At 37.7% G+C, this 19,176-nt stretch overlaps 1 protein-coding gene across 7 annotated transcripts in view; it reads left to right on the top strand.

The window, feature by feature from the left end:
• HPS5 (HPS5 biogenesis of lysosomal organelles complex 2 subunit 2) overlaps nt 1–19,176 on the top strand; it is a 51,490-nt gene that overhangs the window by 6,444 nt on the left and 25,870 nt on the right. For all 7 annotated transcript variants that reach the window (XR_012076612.1, XR_012076611.1, XR_012076610.1 and 4 more), the window contains 15 exons: nt 75–139; nt 589–781; nt 1,971–2,104; nt 5,610–5,822; nt 6,145–6,216; nt 9,751–9,839; nt 10,883–11,061; nt 11,511–11,669; nt 12,250–12,436; nt 13,142–13,244; nt 14,089–14,238; nt 15,418–15,492; nt 15,809–16,389; nt 18,354–18,474; nt 18,660–18,815. Coding sequence is in view for 4 of the 7 variants with exons in the window: in XM_072969644.1 (XP_072825745.1) it covers nt 75–139; nt 589–781; nt 1,971–2,104; nt 5,610–5,822; nt 6,145–6,216; nt 9,751–9,839; nt 10,883–11,061; nt 11,511–11,669; nt 12,250–12,436; nt 13,142–13,244; nt 14,089–14,238; nt 15,418–15,492; nt 15,809–16,389; nt 18,354–18,474; nt 18,660–18,815 (2,477 nt within the window). In the remaining 3 variants the exon portion in view is untranslated. The remainder of the gene's footprint in view (nt 1–74; nt 140–588; nt 782–1,970; nt 2,105–5,609; nt 5,823–6,144; nt 6,217–9,750; nt 9,840–10,882; nt 11,062–11,510; nt 11,670–12,249; nt 12,437–13,141; nt 13,245–14,088; nt 14,239–15,417; nt 15,493–15,808; nt 16,390–18,353; nt 18,475–18,659; nt 18,816–19,176) is intronic.

The raw sequence follows: 19,176 nt of genomic DNA, 5'->3' as shown, positions 1-19,176 counted from the left end.
AAACCTTGAGATTGAAACATAAAACTTTACCCATTTTTGAGGAGCTGCCTAATATTTTACCTTCTGTGCTCTAGGAAGGTGCAATTTCTCAGGTCGCCTGTTGTTTACATGATGATGATTATGTTGCTGTAGCTACCAGGTGAGAAGCTGTGTTAAAACTATTTGATCTTTTCCAAAAGCTTTTTAAGTTGACAAATGTAGTTGTGTGTTTGTTAGGTAGTGTGACCAATCATCCTGGTTTGCCTGGACCTGTCTCTGTTTTAGCACTGAAAGTCCCATGTTGTGGGAAACCTCTGAGACCCAAGTAAACTAGGACAGACAGTTGGTCACCCTTGGGTTTGTGGAAAGGGCTAATATGAAGCAACAACATTTCCGTGACCTTAAAAGAGAAAGGTAGCAGAGATAATTTAGAACATCTAAGTTGTCCTATTATGTTATGTTGGTGGACTAGAGCAAAGAAATTAATACCTTCACTTTCTACTTTATCTTTTCAGAAGAGTAAGTGTTTGCATGTATATTTAATATAGTCAATACTGTGATCTTATTCACCATTGCCAAAAATTTGCTTCTGTGACTCATTTCTTGCAGTCAAGGTCTTGTAGTTGTTTGGGAATTAAATCAAGAGCGTCGTGGAAAACCAGAAAGAATTTATGTGTCTTCAGAACACAAAGGCCGAAAAATTACAGCTCTCTGTTGGGATACAGCTATTCTTAGAGTTTTTGTAGGTGATCATATGGGGAAAGTTTCTGCCATCAAACTCAACACTTCTAAACAAGCAAAGGTGAGAACCAGTCCAGTTCTTTGTGTATGTGGGTGAAATATAAGGTATTGTCTTAGAGAATTTCAATTAAAGGACACAATTTTTCCTACGGTCTTTCTTGGGGGACTGGTCTAGAGCCCAGACTATTAATTTTGAGGAGAATTGTTTGCATGTAGTATGTGTGGTAGCCTGGTTTAGCTTGATATGATTGCAGAATGGCTTCTGTGAGCTCACTTCAATAATTTGCACGTTGTCTGTTACATTACTCCATAATTCACCTGCATGGCTCACTTGAATAGAGCATTCTTTAATACTAGGCTGTTAGGAAAGAAAAGATGCCTGTTTGTTTGTTGTGTGAATAAAATGGCAGACCTAGAAATGGTACTAATTGCCCAAGTTCCTATTTTCCAGGTCCTCATTTAGAAGAAATTCAGGGGTCTAGGTATATTTTCTCTCAGGAGGATATAACTTACTGTGAACAGAACCTTAAAGACACTTCCTGGATTGTGCTCAGCAGCGTGGGTCCCTAGGCTTCCTGCCACAGTTGTTGGTGTAGAAGACTTGAGTTTCAGGTTACCCTAACAGGATGCTCCAGTCTGTCGTTAAGGCAGAGCTGACCAGCTTCTCACTGCCTCTCCCCTCCAGAGCTGTTGTATTAGAAGTGGGGAACTTGTCTCTCATTGGCTTACTTCCACATAGGATCCTGGCAGAAAAGAAGAGCTCTCAACTATCATTGGCTAAATTATTTTAATTAACACATAAGAATATTCTTGATGTGTGAATTAGATATTCAGAATGACCTATCAAAGTTACCACTTAATTCCTAATATATTTTTGATCCAAAATACAGATGGAATTCTATACAGAGTATAGCCCTAATTTGTCTTTTTTTCCAAAGGGAGAAATGCTATCTGCTGGTGAAAAACTCTCCCATATTCCAGAACTTACTTTACCTTTTTCATTCCAACTTCTAAGATTAGATAATCACAAACAGAGCCTGAAGAATTCTCTTCTGCAGTTATATAGCAAATTATTTCACAAAACTTTTAAATGAGTGAAACTTTGATATCCTAAAAGGTGAATTAAATTTCAGCCCATTTAAAAATTTTATTTGTTGTCTAAGTTACTTTCAGGTAAAAGATAAAGAGAAGGAGATTATGTATATTCATGAAGACAAATAAACTTGATTTCCTTGTCATATCCCCTTTAGGCAGCTGCTGCCTTTGTGATGTTTCCTGTTCAGACAATAACAACAGTTGACTCCTGTGTTGTCCAGTTAGATTATTTGGATGGAAGACTACTTATATCTTCACTTACTCGATCCTTCTTGTGCGACACTGAGAGGTATATTGACCAACCAAGAGTCCTTGGAAATACAGAATTTTAGAGCAGGAAGGGACTTAGAAGTCATTTAGCCCAAACCACTCAGTTCAGTTATACCGTTATTAATGTATTGATAAGGAACGAGCTGTGTGAAAGCTAATGTTAGAGAGTAGAGGAGATTGAGACAGTCCAGTGGGTGACTAAGATAAATATTCAATTAATTCTACCAAGAAACCTAGTCTAAGTGCCATGAGGGAAGGCCAAACAATGGCCTGTTTCAATATGGGGAATCAGGAAGTCTTCCTTGATTGAGTTTGTTGTTGAAATTTGCTGTATATTTAGTAGAATTTTACTAAAGGGTAAAATTGAACGGAAGATAATTAAGAACTTTGTGAAGCTCACAAATATTTTTCCAAAATCTCTAGGGTGGAGCCAAAGGTCCAGTGAATAGCAAAGAAGTGTGTTGGAGCTAGGTGTAAGTACCAGAGCAGAGAATGGCTTAAGATCCTCAGCCATTTTCACTGCAGGGAAATATTCACTGGCCAGTTTTTTTTTCCCCATTCCATTGACCATGGCCAACTACCATATTCCTCAGGACCCACCCCCTCTTTTAAAAATTTCCTAGGGGAATTTTAAGTATATGTAAAAGAAGAGAGAATGCATAATAAACCCAAGTGACCCACTAGCTAGCTAGCTCCAGTAATTTTGATGGGGAAGTTTGAAGGAAAGGGGTTAAAAGGGGATAGGATATTCTAGGAGGAAAGAACAGCCCCTTGAGGGGAGGTGAAAAGGAATTAGGCATATTCCAAAATGTGCTAGTCTGGCTTGAGTAGGGGAGTTGTGGGAGATCTAGTTGGTAAGTGGGCACCACACTGAGAGTAACAGCCTTAAATGTCACATTAAGTAGGTGGGTTCTCAGATCATTTTAAGAAAGTGTACATGTGAAAAATCAGGGTTTGGAAATTGATTCCCTTGAAACTATCGAGGATTGGAAAGTTTTTATGTTTTTCCAGGGATTCTTGTATTTCAGAAGACTACACTTCTTGAAAGCAGGAGACTGTTCATTTCAAAAGTTTTGAAGGAATGTATGCTAACTGTTAGAGACAGTAGAGGGAAAGATGAGGAGAGGATGTACTTTGCTTTTATTTTCTTGTGATGAGAAAGACATGTGGGAAGGAGACCAGTTATAGCAGGTGGTAGGTGTCTGGTATCAGAGAACCTAACTGTGCAGCAGAGAGGCAAGGCTTTGAGATGCAGATGATCAGTAGGAATGGATGGATGGAACTAGGCAGGATGAAGTACTTGGTTCTGACTTATTTCAGAATGAGAACAGTGATGAAGTTGGACTTTCAAAACTGGAGATTATCTAGCATCACCATTTCATTTTTGCAGATCAGAAAGCCTAGGCCCACTGAGTGACAGAACTTGCCTGGCATCACTCAGCTGGGAAGAGGCGAACTAGAATCTTTCTGCCTTGCTTTTGTGCCTTTCCTGTTACCTCTTTTGCTTCTAATATATCCTTTGACATTGGACCTTTGGCCTGCAAATCCACTTTTAAGATCTTGGTAGAATATTTGTTAGCTTCACTGAGTTTTAAAATACTCTTCATCTATAGGTTTTCAAGTTTTCCAAACAGGCCAATTCAGAAATTTGGCTGAAATTCTGACAAGTGGTCAGAAAATTGAACTGAATTAACACCTTATTGGGGTTGTTTTGAAGATCTAGTGAAATGGAATAAAGAGCTAAATAAGTGGAGATTTATTTTTCTGTCTGTGCAGTAGGGTTGCTCATGATTTGTTTTTCCTTTTACAGGGTTGTGGCTAGAGTTGGTTATGAGAACAGCCAACTGTAAAATTAACATGTTTTAGAAGTGTTTTCTGTACGCTAGAATTGAATTTGGGGGGACATGGATAGTACAATAATTAAAAGTTTTTTATTTGTATTTTAAAAGTTTTGTTCGTTTCAAGCTATATTTGCTGCCAAACAAAACAGCATTTTTTAAACCAAAGCTTCTACTAACTAACCAAAGTGGTGGATATGAATTTGCTTCTCTTGCTACTTTCTGTCAGTATTGTTAATGAACAAGGTGGCTCCCAGGAGGAACTAGAACAAACAGAACAAAGCACTGTGTTATAGTAGGGAGGACGTTGGATGATGGAGCCTGACAATATAGTTTCAAATTCTAGTTCTGTACTTTTTAAACCTTGCCAGGTGTCAGTTTCCCTATCCAGACTGTAGAGATAGTTTTAAGGATTAACTAAGCTAATGTATATGAAATACTTAACCTTGTCCCTGTGACATGTCATTTGAAAATATGGAAATCAAGATTAATGAGCATACAAATGAGAATGAGTTGACTGTATTTGTTTACTCAGCAAATATTTATTGCACTCCTCTGGATTTGTAGCACTGTTGTTAAACACCATAGAGCATATAAAATAGGCAAAAATGTATTTTATTCCCTAAATAAGGGGTATAGGTAATAAAACAGTAATACTCATTTAATTCTTTCTCTGTATACATTTCAAATCACTTTCACATCCATATTCTAGTAAAGCTGATGTTTTATTTTATTTATGAAGCAAATAAGTACAGGGATGTTTATTAAATTATCAAAGATCACATAGTAGATTCATGCTAGAGAGCGTTTTAGGTCATTCTGCAATAAAAAAGTTGAGTATATGGAGCACTATGGCGTATTGAGTGCTTTCTGTGGACCAGATGCTGTGCTGCACACTGGGAATTCAACTACAGAGGAATAGGAAATGGCCTTCTTCCTAAAGAAAGTCATAATCTACTGTTCAAATAGACACAACTACCATATATAATGTGGTTAAATGCTTTGAAAACAGCATGGGAAGCATGTAATTCAGCTTATAGGAGTCAAGGAAGTCTGTCAGGAGGAATGATGGAGCTAAGTCAGGAATAAGTAAAGGAGTGTTTAGGAAGAGACATCATTCTCACCTTCCGTGTTCTCAGGCAGCTTTGTGTATCTGGATTTTTTATAGATCTAGCTCATGTAATCCTAAGGGAGCAGAATGTTCCAAGGTACAGAGTTTCAGAAGGACTTACCATTTTGAGGAAAGAGTGAGGAATTTATTGGGTATTTGTGGCCAAGGAGTAGTCTCGAGACAGGGTTGGGGAGTAGATGACTAGTTTCCATGGAGTGGCCAAAGAACAAGATGATTTGGGAAGCAATCAGTAGGTTACAAGGATGTGTGAAATGGTTTGGAAGGACTCTTTTTTTTTTTTTTTTAGGTTTGAAAGGAGCGTTCACATTAATTCTGAGCACCTCATTTTGAGGATGATAAACTGAACACTAACAGGAAGTGCTTTGCTTCCTGTTACAGAAATAGTTAATGGCAAATCAGAAGCTCGAACCCTAATTTGTCCTTTCCATTCTATTCTTTCCAGTATGTTGCTAACATTGAGGGTGGGGTTATTATGGCCATGCTGATTTGTAGTGCCAATGTTTTTGACTTTTTTGGTGAGTAAACATGCTTTCTCTTTTTTGGTGGGGTATTAGAGAAAAATTTTGGAAAATTGGAAACAAGGAAAGAGATGGAGAATATGGGGCTTGTTTCTTCCCTGGAAGATGTTCTGCAGGCCACCAGCCCCTAATATATTGTGCTCGCCCTGGCTCCAGGATGTGGGAAGTAAACTTTGATGGAGAAGTTATAAGTACACATCAGTTTAAGAAACTCCTGTCCTCGCCACCTCTCCCCGTGATTACTTTAAGGTAATGATTTGTATGGCCAGTGGGGAGTATTTGAGGAACTTACATGGCGGGGGGAGGCAGTGATGGACTGAAATCTCTGATAGTCTATATGCACTAAAGATTTTATCATGCCTTTTAAGAGTGAAGTAGAATTTCTATTAAAAGATTCAGAGAAACCAAAAAGTCTTTAATCAGTTTTCTTCCATATGATTAAAGCAAATTGAATAAAGGCAAATGCAGTTAGGTTCTTAAGTTTGTTTTGGAGGCAGAAATTTTCCTATATAGGGAAAAAACATACTTTTATATTGTGATTAAATCAGTAACAAACGTGTTTACTTCCTAGATCAGAGCCTCAGTATGATCATACAGTTGGATCTTCCCAGTCCTTGTCTTTCCCCAAACTTTTACATCTTAGGTAAGTTTCTCCCTTTGATCCTTTAAAAAAAAAAAAGACACTTAATTTTCCTTTGTTTCTTGTTCGGAGGGAGTTAGCTTTTCAAGATTATTTTTGTACTAAATTATTTTTAGAAAATTGAAAAATGACTGTGTTATGTGAAGTGTTCTATATATAAGAGGAATGAAAAAAAGTCGTAGAAATATGCGTCCCTTTCTGTGTTGAACTCACCTAAACCAATTGGACACTTTATAATCATCAGGGAACTTCTGACAACTAGAGCTAAGAGCTGTAAGTATATAGCCTTTCATAGCCTCTGCTATGTGGTGGGATATTACAATGAAAGCAAGCCTCAGACTGAAGTCTGCTGCATACGTATGTTTCTTAGCAGGCAGGCACAAACATAGTTGAAGAACTTGTTCTTGTAAGCGTGGTGAAATTTCAGCTCTCTGTCCAGCCATATTTTAATATCAGAGTGTAGCTAGCTTTCTAGTTGGATTAGGTACAAAAAAGTCCATTGTTAAGTGGCAGCACAGAGTGCCACTAAACGCTGTCAACTGCTGGGCTTGCCAGTTTTTGCAAGTTGTTCTGCAAGCACTGGGGTGCCAGTGTATGATTTCTAGTCAACCTATGTGTCTAAACTCTTCTTATTTCAACAGTAAAATGTTATTTTTAATTTCGCTTAGGCTAATTAATAAAATCTCTAGTGCAGATTCAGAGAATGTCATTTAGAGGCTGTTATAAGGTATCCTGGAGTCTGGCTTCTGATTGGATTCTTTCAAAGGCTAACTCACCAATCTTTGAAAGTAATTTAAAAAAGAACACTTGAAATGTTAACTGTCTGCCCCTAACTAATGTATGTATATGTTACACTACCTACAATGAGGCATTTAAAAGTAAATTGTAAACAATATAACTCTTTCATAAATCTATAATTCATACTGAAAGTTACTGAAGAAAGCTATTTATTTGCCCATAGTTAGATAAAGTGTATTAAAAATTCTTTCTTTATGTTATGTATCACAGCTTATAATCACATATTCAGACAGTATTTATTCCTGTCTTACTCCTAGACAAAAAGGTCCATGAGGGCTCTGTGTCTCTTTTGTTCCCTGTTTTATCCTCAGTGTCTGGCATAGTGCCTGGCACATCATAGACACTTAATAAACATTTGTTGACTGTGCTGTGACATGTGGGGTGTGGGGAAGTCCCTCACCCGAGACAGTGTTTTCCAATGGCAAGGCCACAGTCTGCTTGGTTCTTCTGGTACTGTTATTCCTTTGAGTTAAGCTATTTAAAGCTCCCATTAGAATTCCTGCCTTAGCAAACAAAGCCCTTCATGATCTGGCTCTGCCTACTCCTCAGCTTAAGCAATAATTAGTGCCACTTTGAAGCCTTTACTGACTCCTCCAGCAATTTAGATTAGACACGTATTCCCTCCCATGGGGTGTTGTCACATCTTGTTTATTCCTCCATCACCATCCTGTTTCAGTGTGCTTTGAATATCCATCCCAGCACCAGATTGTCAACTCCTTTACTGTGGGCACAGTGCTAGGTGCATAGAAGATTCTCAAATAATAGCTATCAAATTAAATTAAAGAATTTCACTAAGATATTTTTGAAAAATACATGAGGGCTTTTTGTTCCTGTTTATTTACTTTTTTCCCCACTTGTACACTTGATTCATGGTAACATTCACTGTTACACTCACAGATCCCACAAGGGAGCAAATTTATATACTTTGCTTCCTTTAGGGTACACTAGGATCACTTTCCCTTCCTTAACTATTTGAACAGTCTTGTTAGGCTTGTGTCCTGGTGTGTTTATCATCAGTGAAGGAAAAAGGGGATGAGGGTTGTATAAATTACAAAAGTATCAACTCTTTATCTAAGTTCCCCCGCCCAGTCCCCTACCTATTCTTAAGGAATCTTTCCAAGCTGTGTATCCAGTTCAGTGTCAGAATCATGATTCTGTATCTCTTTACTTAGGGATCTTCTGGCCTCTATTTTTGCCCCTCTTTGGCTCTCAAAGGCAGCCTTCCAATTTTATTTATTTTGGACTCGGATTCTGACCATTTCTTCCTTCTTTATGACAAAGATTACTTTCCTATAGGGACAGTGATCTGATCTTATATTGGCAAAATGTTTAATATTTGTGTGAGGACCTGATTCTTGTTAAATATCACTCTTAGTTTCATAGCCACATGGTATCACTTTTAATACTTTTGAGGTCATAAACTAAAAAAAAAAAAAAAAAAAAAAAAAAAAAAGTCCCTGTTCTCAAGATTATAATTTGTTGGAGAGATGTAGTCTATTTCTAGAAAATGTTCAACAACAATAAAGAGTAAGAGTTGTGACAGTGCCATACATGATTAAGTGCCAGGTGAGTGGGGTTGGCAAGAAATCGGTTGAGTGCAGGAGGGAGAGTGATTGCTGTGGGCTGTCGGGGAGGATTTTAAAGGGCAGTAGGACAGCTGCTGACCCTTGAGAGGTGGCTGAATGAGGACGTGTGTAGGAGATGCTCTGACCAGGGGCAGGAAGGAGGGATTACCAGTGGTGTATAAAAGTAGTAGCAGCCTCAGGAGAGTAAATGAGATATAAGAGCAGAGGAATATAGAAGGAAAAAAGCTTTCCTGAAAAGAAAGCTGGGCCAAGAAAATTCAATATCTCAGAGTCCAGAGAGGTCAGATTCAGGAAGGAAGGAACAGTCTGCAGGGTTGGCACATGCTTGGGGATCAAGAAGGAAAATGAGGAATGGTTATTGGGTTTGGCGGTTAGGAAATCAGTGACTTCTTGAGAATGCAGTTAACTGGGAAAATTAGGATTCCAAATAACGGTAGATGGGTCAGTGAGGATAAATGAGGGTAGAAGTAGATTTTGTGAGGTGTAGAGAAAAAGTCCAGGTTTTGGAGCTACACCATCCTTGGTATAAATTCTGACTCTTCTACTTTCATGCTGAATGGCCTTCAGCATATTATTTCGTCTCTCTCTGAGCTTCAATTTTTCTTTTTTGTAAAATAGGAATAATATATCTATCTTGATGAGTTGTTTCAAGGTTCAGTAATATAGGTAGAAGCTTTAATAAAAACAGTGACACTTCCGTAGTTGACTGGGAATTTTCAACCTTTTATTGCCCCCACACAACTGAGAACACCAAAATATTACCTTCCCTAAAAGTGGCTCACTAGAGCACTGATTGGTGGTAAGATGTTACATTTAGTCTCTGTTTTAAATGAACCCCTGTCATACCGGATATGGGAAGTTTAGCTACTAACAAACATCAGGTAAGATACCAGCCTTTTCTTTTTCTAGATGATATTTAGTGTATCTGAATTTTTCCCACTTTGGCATCATATGCTGGTTTTCAGTGGGCTGTTGTTATAGACAGAAAAAAGGTGGTAGGACTTGTTTAGCTGGGTCACTGTTGTGTTTTCTTTGCACAGGCTGATTTTGCTTTCATAGCTAATGTGAGGGTCTGAATTCAGGGCATTATATCATAAACTTCTGATTCCAAGCAAACTAGAATTCTCTTGACTTCTTCTATTCTTTCTTGTAGTGAGCATTGTGTGCTGACTTGGACAGAAAGAGGAATTTATATTTTCATTCCTCAGAATGTTCAGGTTCTTCTTTGGAGTGAAGTCAAAGGTAACTATATTTTTCTTCCTTATGTGATTTTTCATCTCATGCTTGTGAAAGAGTTGATTATTATAGGAGGAGGATTGTCTTGTAGTGTAAGAAGTGGAAAATAGAATGAGGTGACATTTTTTTCCCAAAGATTAACATAGATGTATCTCATAATAAGATACTTCCCAAGCATACGTTTATTAATTTATGTACAGTTATTTAATTATTTTAAGTGCAATTTTCATTTATTCTTAAATATTCGCAACCATTGCTAAGGATTGAATGGGTTAATTTTTTCTCTCTACTTACCCTGAATTTTTATCCCTGTAAGAAGTATTGCTTTAACTCCTATTTTGAGTCTTAATAATTTAGGATTGAAAAGTCCTTGTGGAAACAATAGCCATTGTATGTGGCTGAGGCAGAGAAAATTAATCTCTGTATTCTTCTGGTATAAACCAGAAATGGAGGAAATAAACCTAGCATTTTTAGCATGGCTGCTCAGAGAGTGTATCTTGATTTTTGAGTCATTTTCTAGTTTGTAAAAACATAAAAAAGAGAACGGAACCATTATTTACTGACCTGATCAACATTGATTCCTTGTGAATTAAGTTTCCTTAGGGTCTCCTGTGAAAACTAGCTTTTTGGGTCCTTTCATGATGTTCTGTCAAGATCAGTATTTTTTCATGAACTGTTTGTTGATTACATACTGTGGTGAAATCCATTCACTGGTATCAGATTGTAACTCTCAGAAATGTTATAGTCTGGCCTCTCATATCGAGTGCCCTCTTTTAAAGTCCCAATTTCTTTTCACAAAAAATAGCATTTTAAAATACAGGATTTTAGATCAGAGAGATGTGTGTCTTTCTCTCTGTCTTTTGTTTTTGATCTGTTTAGTATCTAAAATATGATTTTTCATTGGCATGCAAGTGTAAGAATAGAGATGAAATTCAGTCAAGCCAAACCCTATATAAAAATTAGTTTATTAGAATAATTTCAGCCATCACAAAATTGGGAAAAGAGTATTTAGTTAACATCCTGTGTTTACACCCCTGTTGTTTTTGTAGATATTCAGGATGTGGCTGTCTGCAAGAATGAGCTGTTCTGTTTGCACCTAAACGGGAAGGTCTCACGTCTTTCCCTGTTGTCTGTGGAACGCTGTGTGGAACGCCTGCTAAGGAGAGGCCTGTGGAACCTGGCTGCTCGAACTTGCTGTCTTTTCCAGAATTCTGTCATTGCCAGCAGAGTGAGTCACAGAGTTTACATGTTCATCTGGGTTATTAAAACCATTCTAGTTTGCAGGATTATGCTACACAGTTGCTTGTCTTCATTAGCCTCCAGGTTAAGCAGCAGTGAATCCCCAAAGGAAACATGGCAAATAAATCTGGAGTAGGTGATGGTGGTGAGGAAAAGGGTATACATTCCATTAAAAAAAGAAAATCAGATTTACTCACAAATTTATCTGAATTTCAGGGCCTGTTTTAGGTGAAATTATATGTATACTAAGTCTTAATTAAATTCTTAATTCATAAGAGAATTCTCATTAAGTCTTCTCCTAGCTTGTTAAACCCTTTTAAAGCACCTATGAGGTTTTATGTTCTATGTCAGACCTCTTTTAATGTATTGGCCATTTGAATATAGATTTCATTACAACAGAAAGCTCTTCTATTGGATTTCTACTTATCCTTTTATTAGGGAAGAAAAACTTTGACTATAGATAAATTGGAACATTTGAAATCTCAACTGGACTTAACAACCTATGGTGATCTAATTTCTCAACTGGAAGAACTGATCTTAAAATTTGAACCTTTGGATTCAGCTTGTAGTAGTAGAAGAAGCTCCATTTCATCACATGTAGGTATTCTCACTTTGAAAAAGGGTTTGGCTGTATAGTAAGATTTTTCTGTATTAGGTTGTACTGACTTACTTCTAGGGTCCCAAAACTCAGCTTCCTTTCCATGTTGATTTTTTGGGGGGTGGGGCAATCAAGAGGGACTTTCTTTCAGCTGTTGGACAGCCCTTTGAAGCCTTCATTTAGGTGTGTCTTAGAACCACATTTTGTTTTATCATTGTATTGCATATCCTGTTTGCAAATATACCTCATATAGCCTCTAGCACAAATTAAGTTGCTCCTAATTGATTTCAAATGCTTCATGCTAACTTGAGTCTCAGTGTAGCTCAGGATTGTCTCATTTAATCCCCATTCTCACTGCCAGACTTTATGGAGACAAGCCAGAGAAATATGGCAGCATGACGCCATGACACATGGGAAGGACCCAGCTGCCAGGAGCCTAGACCTTGCTCACCAGTTTGTTCTAATAAGCCATAGTTGTTGCTGTTGACTTGCTACTTTTAGTGTTGGTGTTTCTCTTAGAATATCATGTTATAAAAGAAAGTTTTGCTTTGATTTTTCTTCAATTCTTTTTATTTTTAGGAAAGTTTCAGTATCTTGGACTCTGGTATTTATCGTGTCATTAGTAGTAGAAGAGGCAGTCAGTCAGATGAAGACTCTTGTTCCCTTCACAGCCAAACCCTCTCAGAAGATGAGAGACTTAAAGAATTCACCTCACATCAAGAAGAGGACCAACCAGATCAGTGTTGTGGCTCACAAGGAACTGAAGGTGATGAATGTATCTTTTATTGGTTGCCGATATGAAACAGTTGTTTTCTGTGACTTCTGTTTGCCAGGATTATCTCATGCATAGAGTTTTCTACAGGGTGTTAATAAGTTTTATTAAGTTGATAGACTTTCTATTCAAACCTATTGACCTACTCACCACTAGAAGGATAAGTTTATGTTTATTTGGGATTTCTTCTCCCTTCGTGTTTAGGCTAACATTGGTAAATAACCTAATTTTGATCATGCATCCATGTGCTGGAAAGGTTAAGAGAGAGGAGGTCATTAACCAAAAGAGTGGAACGGTTTTATCCTGACTAACCAAATTATTTTTCATTAGGAATGAAAAATTACTACAGTTTTGGGGGCCATTGCCTTCACTTTTCGATGTTCAAGTATTCCTGTGACTGAACTGTTGAGAAGAGGTTAATAGACCCTAAACTTCTTTTTTGACTTATGGGGATTCAGGGTTAGTAGGAAAAATGAAGGTACCTGTCTAAGTGTTTTATACGTGGACCATCCGTGCATCTTGTAAACCTGTGTTCTGCTCATTTGTATTTGGGTCAGTCGTGATTTTGGTATTGAATCCTTCATTTCCTTTGGTTTATTCATTTCAGAGTTTCTTTAAAGATTAAAAAAACTTTCATGTGATTAGATTGTTTCTTTTCCTCCTGATTCCATTCATCAGACAGTGTTTCTTATGTTCCAGTGACGTATGAGACGGATAAGAATGAAACTTTTCTCCCCTTCAGCATCCCACTGTCGTTTCGTTCTCCATCTCCTCTAGTGTCTCTTCAGGCTGTCAAGGAAAGGTAAAGTTATTAGTCTTGTCATTTAATCACATTTCTGGTTTTACCTCAGTTGTCATAATGGGCACTTTTGCACTGAGAATGGAAAGACTTTTTTTTTTTGAAAGACATTTTAAATGAGAAAAAAAGAAAGTGTCCAGATTTTCTCATTTCAATCTTGGGGAATTTAGCTTCCCTTTTTGAGTAGCTGGATATTTGAGTTGTTACAAATGTGTTTTTTTTTTTTCCTCCTCAGGCTGAGCAAAAGTTTAAAAATCTGTTTTTTCCTCATGCCTGATAAGAACATTTTCCATGTATCATTAGTCATTTTCTTAATCATTTCTCAGTTTGGACTCAGAGTTGGAGACTTTAGAAGTTACGACTCGCTGGGCCCAGAACTGACATATAAGTTTGAAAAAGAAGACTTTGTGTACTTAAATGCTAATCTGAGTTTTGATGGATACAAATTTTACTTTTTAAGAAGGATATACTGTGATGAGTTAGCAGCTGAATTTCATGAAGAAATTCTTGGGCTAGGATGGGGCAAGTGATCACATGGCCTCCTTTGCCTAAATTGATAGAAATATTGCAGGCACAGCTGGAGTTAAAGACCTTTTCTTAAGAACTGAATCAAATTAGTTTAGTAAATGAAGTAAATCCTTATTCTGTTATGAATTTTACATGGGCCTTATGTGAAATCTGTAATTGATTAGAGAAGTTGCTATAAACAGAGTCTTTCTTTTTAGTAAGTCTAAGTTGGTTTCAGGGACTGATAGGAACATGGAGAACTCAGGTACTGAATTTGTCATTCTTGGCAATAATGAATTTTTTTTCATATAAGTTTATTGGTATTTGATTTGACTTCCAGTGTTTCTAGCTTTGTGCGTAAAACTACTGAGAAGATCGGCACCCTTCATACTAGTCCTGATCTGAAAGGGAGACCAGAACCCAGGGGTGATGAGCAGTCATGTGAAGAAGATGTGAGTCCGGTCACTTGCCCAAAGGAGGAAGACACTGTGTAAGCCTCTATAGAAATCTGTGTAAATTCTACAGGAGTCAGCTGTCAATATGAAGAGAGCTGTACACCATGTCCTCTTGAAGAACGCATATGTATGGCTCTGTTCATGGTAGATTGTTTATGTATTTGTAAAAACTGGAAAATCACATCAACCCATACATAGCAAGTCGGTTGAGACAGAGTTGTAATTTAGCACCTCTTCCATCTTTCCCCCGGACAACTTCCCTCCCTTTCAAATCTCTTCAAATTTGTGGATGTTAGAGAAGGAGTATCAGATTAGGAGTAGGATGACCAAGGATCTCAGCCCTGTCCGGGTTCTGCTTCTGGCTAGGATGTGCCTTTGGATAGGTCACTGATGCTCTTTGACCCACACGGTAAGAGCACTAGCATTGATGTCTTATCATATACCTTCCTATGACATGCAGGTGGCATGGTCCTTATGTAGTGGAGTTGCAGCTGAGCCCTTGGTCTGGCACGATGTGAAGCATCTTGTTATCTGGTCTCTGCCTTTTCTCATCGTTCAGGGGATCTGGCCACTGAAGGCAAGCAAGCTCAGCACTCATTCAGGAATTGTGATAGACCCACAGGGCCAGTGTACATTAGACAGTCAGATGGAATAAAAGGTGTGTTGTCCTTAAAGTGACTTAGTTACGAGTCCATGTGTGTATAGGGAAAGAGTACAGGTAGTGCGATGGCGTTCAAGGCAGCCCTCAGTCTGACCTGAGCCCACCTTTCCAGCCTCACTTCCAGCCACATCCTTCTAAGCACTCTAAATTCCAGTGCTGCCCGAGAACTGGGTGTGTACACCTCACTACTTTTCTTCATGCTGTTTCTCCCACCTGCACTATTTCGCCCCCATTCTTTCTAATGCAAATACCACCTCCTCAGGAGAGCATCTCTTACTTGCCTGGTCAGAATAATTATTCCTTTTTCTGTGTTTTCAGGGCTCAGTGCTTGTGCTGCTCTTTAGTATTCATTTTCTCTCTTGTATATTAGAGTTGTTTTCTTGCCTCTCTTTCTGACTAGGTCTAACTCTGACTTGAGCCTACGCATCTTGAGACCATTTTTTATACTCATCTGTTTGTAACATTGAGTACAGTACCTTGCATTTAGTAAGCACTTAGGAATATTTGCCTATGGAAGCTCTAATCCCCTCTAACTTTTTTCATACTTTTCTAGGGGGAAAGAAGTAGCCAGTCAACCTCCAGAAGAAGACGAGTTACAAGAGCTCAAAATAGCAACAGCAGAAGCCATGTGAGTGTTTGAATGAGAAAATTTTATAGTGAATGGAGTAATGTTTTGAGATCATCAGTAGTGGCTCTGAGACAGTGTGGAGCAGAGGAGGTTTCATTTGGAATTGAAATTCAAGAATTAGTACAAAGTTAATGTTCTCTGTATTGCTGTCTTGCTGAGATAATTATTATTTAAAGAGTTGAAAAGTAACATTTATTCCAGGTAAGTATGTTTTATCTGTTGGGTTTATTTAGCATAAAACAGTTTGTTTTTTTAAAAAAGTATGTGAAACATAAATTTGTGAAACATAAATTTCATACTTGTCTGTCTTGTATAGAACCAAGCTACAGGACCCACTGGTTTTGTTTGAACCAAAGTCTCTGAGATTGGTTTTACAGGAGTGGCTTTCACACTTAGAAGAAACATTTGCCGTGGAGGACTTCTCAAGCATTTCAGATACTGACAACTCATCCATGAAATCAAACCAGAATATACTATTGCTTGATGGGTCAAGAAAGGGAATATTAGATGAAGAACATGAAAAAGAAAAAAGGAACTCTTTACGCAATGAAGAAACTGTTCATCAAACAGCATATGAGTCTGTAAATAGTCCGAGGGAGCCCTTGGATGATGACCTTTTTCGAGTATGTTCTCCGTGCAGTATAGCAAACGATCTTCTGAAGGACCTGGCTGAACTGACAACGTTGTGTTTGGAATTGAATGTATTGAATTCTGAGATCAGAAATGCAGGTGGATGTGTGGATCACACTTTGCAACAGTGCTCACCTGAAATTCTGGCTTGTCATTTCCTAAAGAAGTACTTTTTTCTCCTGGACTTGAAAAGAGCAAAGGAGAGCATCAAGCTGAGTTACACTAACAGTCCTTGTATTTGGGATACTTTTATTGAAGGATTGAAAGGTAATAATCAGACTGCCTTACTAAAGATAGAAATTTATATAGAGGACAATAACATCTTGGCATCTCTTCTTGAGTTAAAAAAAAAAAAGATTTAAGTAGAAAAATCACCTCCGTTCTGGTAAACCATCCATTTAATTTTCCACTCAATTTAATTTTTAATAGTTCTTGCAACTACTATAAGAAATTAGTTTTATTTCTCTCACAGTCTTATTCAGAAAATGATATAGTACTGTTGGAGAAGTTGGGTTTAAGTAAAATTTTATAAATGCAAATAAATGAAGAAAAAAGAAAATCCCTCATGTAACTTAACTAATATAGAAATAGCATATACCATTTATTGAGTACTTACCATGTGCCAGATAGTCTTCTAAACACTTTGAAAGCATCATCTCATTTCATCTTTACAACACTTTGGAGTAGATGGTGTTACTCAATTTAATAGTTGAGGAAACTGAGACATAGAGAGATTATAATAGTTGAGTAGATTAAAACTGCTATAGTATCTCATAATAACTCAGATATAATACAATAACTCAGATACAATGGATTTACAATTACTCAGATACAATACAGTGCAATTTATTTCTTTTCATAGATCAGTCCAGGGCAACTAACTGTTCCAGGTCAGTGGTCAGCTCTCTTGCATGTGGTAATTCAGGGTTCCAAGTTCCTTCCATTTTTTTTTGACTTCTATCCTCTCTTAGGGCTGATGATTGAGATTGGGTTGCTGTGTTCAGGCTGAAGCATATGGAAGAGGCAAACAAGCTCTCTGATATATGTGGCCCGGTAGTGACTTACATGTCTTCCATTGGCAAGAATTCTATCACATGGCCCCACCTAACTGCAAAGGAGTCTGGGAAATGTAACCTGTCCAGGTGTCTAGAAGGAAGAGGCTGGATACGGCTGAAGGGCTTGCATGTCTGCCTCAGAGATTTTGGTGGGCAGTCAGCAGTCTCTATTTCACACTTGATTGAAGCCACACATTACTGGTCATCCTTGTACAGAAACGAACTTTCACATCCCAGAGACCGTGCTGTTTCTACTGCAATGGTCCCACGTTTTTGAAGAAGTGACTTTTCTTAACTCAAAACTCTGGATAACAGATGTCATATTTCTAATAATTGATGTAGACTTTAAGCAGACTTTTCATTCATCACCAAAAGTGAATAGTCATAAGTAGAGACACATTTTTATATTATCTGACTTAAGGATCTGTAAGGTTCCTGGAAACAAGGATCTGTAGTTACAGTTCTCCTCACTTCACAGTTAGCAGTTAAATGTGTAAGAAATGATTTTGGTTTCTTTTACTGAATTGAAGTAGACTCTTTTATGTTGAAGTAAGAACAGTTACTTCTTTTCAAATAGTTTCAAATGTTTGACATTATTCCTGGACATTTGCTGTATCTGTCTCTATTACGTGATCATACCCGATCTTGGTCACAGGAAAATAGCAAAAAAGTCTTCATCAACCTGAGTGGTTAACTTACTACCAGAGCTGGCTAAAGCAAGTGTGGTGGGCATTTGAAATGATGCAGCTGCTTCCTTGAATTTAAGGGGATAAGTTTGGCTTAGCACTCACCCAATCATAAAGCTTTCCCTCACTTCTTATGCTCTAAGTGATGGCTTCTTCTCTGAATTCCTTTAAGTACTTGGCTGACCCAATCAAATTGGAAATATTGTACATTATGTATATAAAGGATGCTTTTTCAGTGGTAATAGGCACTTATATATTGGCTATCTGTTCCTTTGTCTTATTTAAAACTTCCAATATGCTTTGCCTCCCAGTTTGATTTTAAGGCCCTTAAAAGCAGAGATTGTCTTGTGTCCTTTTTTTTTTTTTTTAAATCTCTCCTGCAATGCTTTATAAATGTTGGGCCCTACACACAGTAATGATTGTTGAATAATGTGTTCATGACTTAAATATTTATAGCTGTGAGATGAAGGAAAATTGCTTTGTCTTTTAGAAATGGCAAGTTCCAATCCTACATATATAAAGATGGAAGAAGGAGACCTCCCAGCAAAATTAAAGTTACTGGATGATTCGGTCCCTTTTGACAGTCCTTTGTTGATTGCTTATGCTACCCGGTGAGTTGTCCTATATGTTGTTTATATGAACTGAAGCACATGCATCTTCTTGGTCATAGTCTGTAAAGTTTTACTCAATTAGGTGTTGAGCAGCTTCTTGTTACTGTACTCATTTTTATTTTTAATGAATACTTAAGGTAACCAAGTTATATTATCTCACTAACGTTTTTTGTTTTTAAATGCAGATTGTATGAGAAATTTGGAGAATCTGCCCTTCGATCCTTAATCAGGTTTTACCCATCCATTTTGCCTTCAGATGTCATGCAACTTTGTCATTACCACCCCGCTCAGTTTTTGGCCTATTTAGACAGTCTGGTGAAATCAAGGCCTGAAGATCAACGGTGAGAAGGAGAGAACGTGTGCAGAACTCTCCTTTCTTGTGATAGGGCATTGTTTCTCTCGTATACGCAGTTGGAACACTTTTAGGATTAACTCCTCAGGATTGAGGCACCTGCAGTAGAAGAGGAGGAATTGGCAGTCATGTCCCTTTCTTTCACAGTTCACAGTACACACCATAAATGTGCACATACCACACTTCTCTTCTCTCCCTCTCTCCCTTTCAGACATTATCAGATCAACAGTGTAAAATTAAACTCCTGCCTCAGGGCCTAGGCTGAAACAGATAAACTTCCTTGTTGTCTCTGCCAGTGGGTGGATTTTCTGCCACCTTTTTATTGATGATATCCCAGCCTTTTGCGGTTG

This window comes from Vicugna pacos, chromosome 10 (genome assembly GCF_048564905.1).
Source record: "Vicugna pacos chromosome 10, VicPac4, whole genome shotgun sequence".
In the NCBI taxonomy this organism is placed as follows: Eukaryota; Metazoa; Chordata; class Mammalia; order Artiodactyla; family Camelidae; genus Vicugna; species Vicugna pacos.
The sequence above is the reverse complement of the archived record's forward strand: the minus strand, read 5'-3'. Positions and strand labels throughout refer to the sequence as shown.